General features: G+C 48.7%; 1 protein-coding gene across 1 annotated transcript; it reads right to left on the reverse strand.

Annotated features, from left to right (window-relative positions):
• Window positions 1–496: 496 nt before the first annotated feature.
• CCDC68 (coiled-coil domain containing 68) lies at window positions 497–5,320 on the reverse strand. The gene is made up of 8 exons (XM_009948533.2): window positions 5,258–5,320; window positions 4,586–4,711; window positions 4,163–4,291; window positions 3,017–3,099; window positions 2,372–2,477; window positions 1,496–1,579; window positions 1,079–1,155; window positions 497–563 (listed from the first exon to the last, which is right to left on the reverse strand). The coding sequence occupies exons 1-8, from the start codon at window positions 5,318–5,320 to the stop codon at window positions 497–499; spliced, it is 735 nt and encodes a 244-aa protein (XP_009946835.2).
• Window positions 5,321–6,458: the final 1,138 nt, after the last annotated feature.

Below are 6,458 nucleotides of genomic sequence, written 5' to 3' on the forward strand. Positions count from 1 at the left end.
AGAGCTGAGCCCCCCTGGAAGGGCAGGGCCACTGCTTCACCCCCACCCTGCCCTCCGACAACAGCAGTAGGAAAGCGGCGGCTGCGACAACGTACCAGGTAGCCAAAGGTTTATTTTATAATCTTACCTAAGTGAAAGTCACAGTTAAACTTGAGTCTGTACAGGCAGGAGCCCCTTCGTGCAGGGTGGTGCCTGCTGCCCGTAGCAGGGCAGGCGCAGAGCTGGTCTGGGGGTGCAACACCCCCCAGGCATGGCCAGGGCTGCCTTTGCTGACTGGGCTGTGCAGGCAGTCATGAGCTCACCACCTCTCTCGTCAGCTCTTGCCTTGGTTCCAGGTTTATTCTCTCAAATGCAGCTCTTCAGCGCCGCTTCTGCATCACCTTTCGCAGAGAGGCAGCACGTGCTGAAGGCGCTTTGCGGTAACAAAGAGGCCGTGGGAGTTAACGCAGGAAAAGTTCTTCTGGCACAGGTAGGAGACGAACAGCCAGTTGTTCCTTTAGCTCTCTTGCTTCCTTAGCCTGGTGAGCATCAGGTAAGGGGATGCTCCAAAATATCGCGGGGGACTGCAGGAGTGAAGCACAAGGCGGCAGAGCTCACTCAGACGCCCTCACCTGCCCAAGCCAGGCTTAAACCCACCACGACCACGCGTGAAACAAGTCAGAGGTCTATAACTATGGCCCTGCATGGGGAGGAGCTGACTTCAAATGCCTGTTCTGCTAACTGAGGGCAGAAACTTGCACCCGGATCTACTACAGCAAAGGACTGTATCCCCCAGGAAAGGCTCCCGTTTAATCTTGAAAGGATGTACCAGCTCCTGCAGACGCCCTCGGCTGATACGCTGAGCACACCCCACCTGAGCTGGATGCCTGTGTGGGAGTCAGGACTCAGGGCACAGCCATCAGCTACTACGTTTGAAGCAGAGCTTGTGTTTTTCCTCTCCTTTGGGGAGAAGATCACCTCTGCAGGATGAGGTTGGGTTGCTCCCAGCAAGGCCTGACTCAGCCCTGTGGGGACATGGCGTGCAAGAACCACGGGCCCAGCCATTCCGGTGCCCCACGCTACCCCACGAGGGACTTACTCTGTCCAGACAGCTTTTGAAACTTTAGCCTTGGACTGGCCAGACCAGAACTCCACTCTGTCTTTCAGTTCTTTGTTCTGCAAGGTAAAAAATAAACCAACCCCCTCTCAGTGTAAGGTAGCAGACAAGAGACAAGCCTGGGTGCCAGCTAGGCCCTGCCACTCCTCCAGAAAGGTGGCTGGGGGGACTTTTTGTGGCTTTTTTTAAAGCCCATGAAAGATGCAGTGCAAAGAAATACCACCCGGGCAGTGTCATACACAAGCCCAGCAGTGTGAAGGGCCCCCTGACTGTAGAGAACTACTTTTGCTCTCTCCCTTCAATATGCTCATGGCAGGAGGGTTGGAATCAGATGATCTTTAGGGTCCCTTTCAACCCAAACTGGTCTGTGATTCTGTATCTTTTTACTTTCCAACTTACCTGTGCTTCCAGTGCAGTCAGCTTCTCTGTCAGGTTTTCTATTTTTTTATCTTGCCTTCTGAGTTCATTGTTCAGTTCCTCTGCCTGAGAGTTAGGAAATAAAGTTTGTAAGAGATTTGAAACCTTAATACATCAAAAACCTCTCTATGTTGAACAAAACCACAGAGTTAAATGCCTCACCAACACCAGGGCAATCGCAGATGGTTCAATTCCCTGGTCTCTTACTGTGGAAAAACTCAAACTGATTGATGGACTGATTTATAAAATGATTTCTCAACACAGGGTGTTGCATTTTCCTTAGGATAACAAGTCTACCTCTTGTTGGCATATCTACAGAAACCTGATTGCAAAAGGTAATTAGCATTGGGTCTTGCCTTAGCTGGATGGGAAAAGGCAAGCCAGTGTTCTGCGAGGCAAGGGGAGTACAGTGGGAGCTCATACGTACAAAAGCAGTCGAGTAAAAAAAAAAAAAAAAAAAAAAAAAAACAGCTCATGTTGTTATAGTGGCTTGAATTTTGTTGCAGCCTTTCTAGGACGTCAGCCTGGTGGCTTTGCTCGTGGGAGCAGCTTCATGGACTTCCCATGAAACCAGCTGCAGGGTGTACACCCAGGCAGAGCACCCCTGGGTCAGCCAGGTTCCCCCCCTGGAAGCAGGGCACAGAGAGGGGAGCCAGGTCCCTCCCAGGAATACTTTAGAACTTGGGGCTCTGCCTGAAATAATCCCATTTTTAGGAATGCCATTTCCATCCTAACGATGAAATGCGTGTGGCTGTCTGAACACGGGAGCACGCTGCTCATCCCCAGCACACACGCTCAAGGCAAGAGCCCGCATCCCAGTGTCTCCCATTTCTTTTCCCCGGCCGCTGAAGACCTGACCTCCTTTATCACGCCACGCAGGCTGTGGTGCTGCACCTGGATCACGTGCTGCAGGTGGCAGATCTGCTCCTGCAGGGTGGAAATCTGCCTCTGGAGATCCAGGCACCTGCGGGCGAGAGCAGAAGCACCTCAGGTTCAATTCCCAGGGATCACTGCCCCCACCTCAGGGACACCTCAAGAGCTTGTTGCTAGCAAGGATGTTCCTGAGGATGCATGGCTGCAGGCTTCTTTACTGAGCAGCACAAACACAACCACAGTTTGAGACGCATTTTGCCTGGTAGGACCACCCTTACTAGCTGTCGATAAGTAAATTCATAAATAATAGAGGCTATTCCCTTACCTACCGCACGCACGTCACCAAAGCAGCATTGACTCCACGTGAGAATCGGGAAAGGGAAGCCATTTGTGCGAGGTGGAAGGAAACTGAGTAGGAATTTGAGTAGAATCAACATCTAAGAGCTGTAGGACATCAACACCTCTCTTAGCTTCTTCAAGCAGTCGTGGTAAATCAGGTTTCGAACCAATTGCTTTCATCAGGAATAATTTTACAACCAGGAGGAACCCGGAGAAGTGACTGTCTAGTACTCTACATGAAATAGTCCCCCAGAAAGAAAGAAAAACACTTGATCACATGCGTTTAATCACCGTTTGCTGTCTTCATTCCTTGACATCATCTGTTGAAGCATCTTTTCAAGCATCATTTTCTTCTCTAACAGAGTTTTCTTTTCCTAAGGAAACAATTCAAGTTACATGAAAACTATATTGCATTTCCTGTCGTTTGATTAGCAAGAGAAGTTTGGCTGTGCCTTCAACGGTTCCGCCTGGCATCTGAAAACAGGCAGAATTCACCAATAACCACCTCCATCAGCCTACATCAACATCAGTTGGAGATACAAACTAGTCTGACCTCTCTGAATCACATCCGAATGGGATGGCTGTACCCATTTACCGTGAGAAAAGTCCAAACTCTCTTAAAATAGCAGTTCTCTACCTAATTAGCAAAATCCTTGGGTCTTGCAAGAGTCCATGCTCATGGACTGTGTTACTGTGACGTCCACCCCTCAAAACCTTGTCCCCAGAGGGGAAAAGGGGAACGAAACTGGTGACAAAACTCTTCAATATCAGAAGGATCACCTGTATGTGATGGGGGTTGAAATACATTTATTGATCCCATCTTTACAGTAACCCCAGGACAGGAAAAACTTAGTTTTAGGATGGCCCTTCTGTAGGAGTAATTCCCACCGCTACCGAGTGCGTACACCAGAAAAAACATGCACAGTGCCACCTTCCAACGCAACTACCACCACCAAAGGAAACGCACAGCACGGGAGAAGACATTCTCTGCCAGTTTCTGCGCGCGCGGTCGCCGGATTGCTACAGCAGTGGTTTGCCTGCCCAGGATTTCGGGTGCTTGCTGTGGTGTTTTGGTGTTTAGGGTAGGTTTTAGCGCTAGGGTGGCTACGTTTTCATTTCAAATGCTCGAAGTATGCTGATGGGGGACGGTGGTAGAGCAACTATTCAAGAGTAGAAATCATTAATACCTGCAACTTAAGACTTCTCCCTGGTGCTCTACAGTTTTTAAGTACTGACGTAACTGAAAGAGGGAGCTCAAATTGCACGTTTTATTGATAGTTGCAGCTAAAAGTTCTCAATTTGGTGTCACATGGCAGGAGCCTTTTTAGTCCCAATTCCAACAGCTACCATGCCCCAAACCCTGAGAGCAATTAACTCCTCTTTCCAAGCACCAGCACTCCCAGTGCCAGGGCGGACACGCGGAGCGGGCGGACATACCTCCTCCATCCTCTGCACGCGCTTCTCCATCTCTGCGATGCGGGAACGTTTTTCCCTGATGCCCTCAGCAAGTCGGCTGGCGTTTTCTGAGCTTTGCTGGAGCTTTTCTTCTTGTTGGAGATTGTAGGCCTGGGGCCAAGAAGGGCATTAATGGAGGTGTGCAGGGAGCTGGTGACCGCAGCTGAGAGACAGAGATGGGGCTCGAGGAATTTTGAGCCAACTCTACCGACCCAATTCCAAGAATCAGGAATAAAACCAAAAAATTTTTTCTTTTTTTATTTTCCTATTTAACTTCCCCACTGCACTACCAGAAGAGTCTCAGTAGCTCCTAGGTTGAAGTCAGCAGCACAGAGAGCCAGAGCCCACCTAAATACTGTGACAGCGAACAGGACGGTCATGCCGACACGCGGGGGAAATTTGTACCTGTATTTGCTGTTTCTCGTTCTCGTGGCTTTTTTTCAGTTCTTCTGACTGAGTCTGGTAATTCTTGTACAGTTTCTGGGAGGCAGATCTGAGAGCCTGTACACCTGCTTCTCTCGTGGCTTCCAGCTGGAAAGAGCAACCATACAGTACATACATGTTGTGCTTTAAAAGTGACGTTAGAATCACAGACTGGAAAACAAGCGCTCTATACAAGATCAAATTTCAGTATTTACCCTTATTAAAAAAAAAAAAGGAATCCTAACCACCTGTGGGCAATACCCGACAGGCATTTTAGTTTCGCAGTAAATGCAGATTTGTCCAGTATTGAGCCATCCCCCCATGACAAAGGACGGTGTCTTAAAAGGGGAGACGCGCTTCCAACTGCTTGTAAATACATCTGCTGTCAACTACCCACAGAGCTGACGGTGCCGCCTCGCTAGCCACAAGACGTGTCCCCAGGAGCAGATTTTGATATTAATTTCATTTGCCTGCTGGGATGAAAGTTTGCAGCAGCCGGGAAAGCGAAGCAGAATCTGCCCTTTCCCCAAGGGAAAGGCTCCAGCACGGGATTTCCAAGTAGGCACCAGGCTGCACCAGCAGGAACCCAACTCGTAACTGGGCTGCAAGGCACACATATCCATCTAAAACCTTAAAAACACAACCCAAACGCACCTTGATCTTCAGCATTTGGTTCTCCCTGCTCACCAGCAGCAGCTGCTCTTCTGTTTCCTTCATCTTCGTCGCGACAGGATTGCAGCTGCAGCTCCAGCCGCTGCTCTTTGACTTCGCTTTATTGCCCGGGACTGGAGGAAGCTGCTAGAGGAAATGCATGTGGGAATTATTTTTAAAATAAGAGAAAAACCAGCTTGAGCAATTAATCCGACTCTAAAAGACCTGGCTTGTTATAAACGCCCCTCTCCGTCTCACGCAGGGAGCGTGAGGCAGACGACAGGCATCTCTCCGGGGAATTGGGTCCGAGCTGCTCCCGAGGCAGCAGCCAGCACACCTCCTCCACCTCCACAGATTAACTGAAATGAAAACGTTCTGCTTGTTCAGCTCTCCGGGGTTTAGGTTGGAAAGCGTTTGCACGTCGATCCTGATCAATAACTCTCTTCCACGCTCTCCTGTGTTATTCCGCAGGTACAAGATTAATTAGCTTTTGGAATATTGCAGCGGATGTGGCATTGTAGGTGAGGCTGCATAAATGCACGTGAGTAATTCTTCTCCAACACATTAAAAGAGCTGCTTCTCACTCCAGCATATTTTAACTATCCAGACACCAGGTTTCCAAACCTGTTTGCTTCCTAGGGGCTGCCTCTTTGCTCAAAACCACTTGCTTAAGGTAGTTTTAACTAGCTTAAAGCACAGCGGTTCACAAATGTGTGCTCAGTGCTTGCCTTCTGTCTGTTTTTAAAGCTAGTACGGGCAAGAACGCAACCTGCAGTCAGTCAGATTTGTGCCAGGACACGCTGGCATTTATACGGCCTTTCTTATGTTGTGCCAAGTTCATTTGTTAAAAATAAACTACTACAAACAAAGGGCAGTCTGGGGTTTTTAAAGGGTTCAAACCATACATCAGTTTCTTTTCATTACAGAGGCTTTTCTTCTACTTCATTCCTCAACTGAACAGAGATGGGAGTAAGCATTCTTTAAAAAAAGAACTGTTTGTGATCGATTATTTCTTAATTAGCCGTGTTTCAGCCCACTGATCCTCCTCTCGCTATTCCACAGCGCTCTCCTGGGATGCAGAAAACTGCTTTTGCATATTACCATCCCCGTGCTCTGCCACTTAGAGCAAAGAAATAAGATACCAGATCTACTAGGCTGAGTCTCAGTGCTCACAAGGTATCTTCTTCTTCAAAAAAAGCATGTC

This window comes from Leptosomus discolor, chromosome Z (genome assembly GCF_034619465.1).
Source record: "Leptosomus discolor isolate bLepDis1 chromosome Z, bLepDis1.hap2, whole genome shotgun sequence".
Classification (NCBI taxonomy): domain Eukaryota; kingdom Metazoa; phylum Chordata; class Aves; order Leptosomiformes; family Leptosomidae; genus Leptosomus; species Leptosomus discolor.

What these genes read in the sequence shown, in the direction of transcription:
- CCDC68 (XM_009948533.2), bottom strand. Translation starts at nt 5,320, where the DNA reads ATGAAGGAAACAGAAGAGCAGCTGCTGCTGGTGAGCAGGGAGAACCAA. An exon ending in ACCAAATGCTGAAGATCAAG is followed by an intron (nt 4,712 to 5,257) that starts GTGCGTTTGGGT and finishes TGCTCTTTCCAG; the next exon opens with CTGGAAGCCACGAGAGAAGC. An exon ending in ACGAGAAACAGCAAATACAG is followed by an intron (nt 4,292 to 4,585) that starts GTACAAATTTCC and finishes TCTTGGCCCCAG; the next exon opens with GCCTACAATCTCCAACAAGA.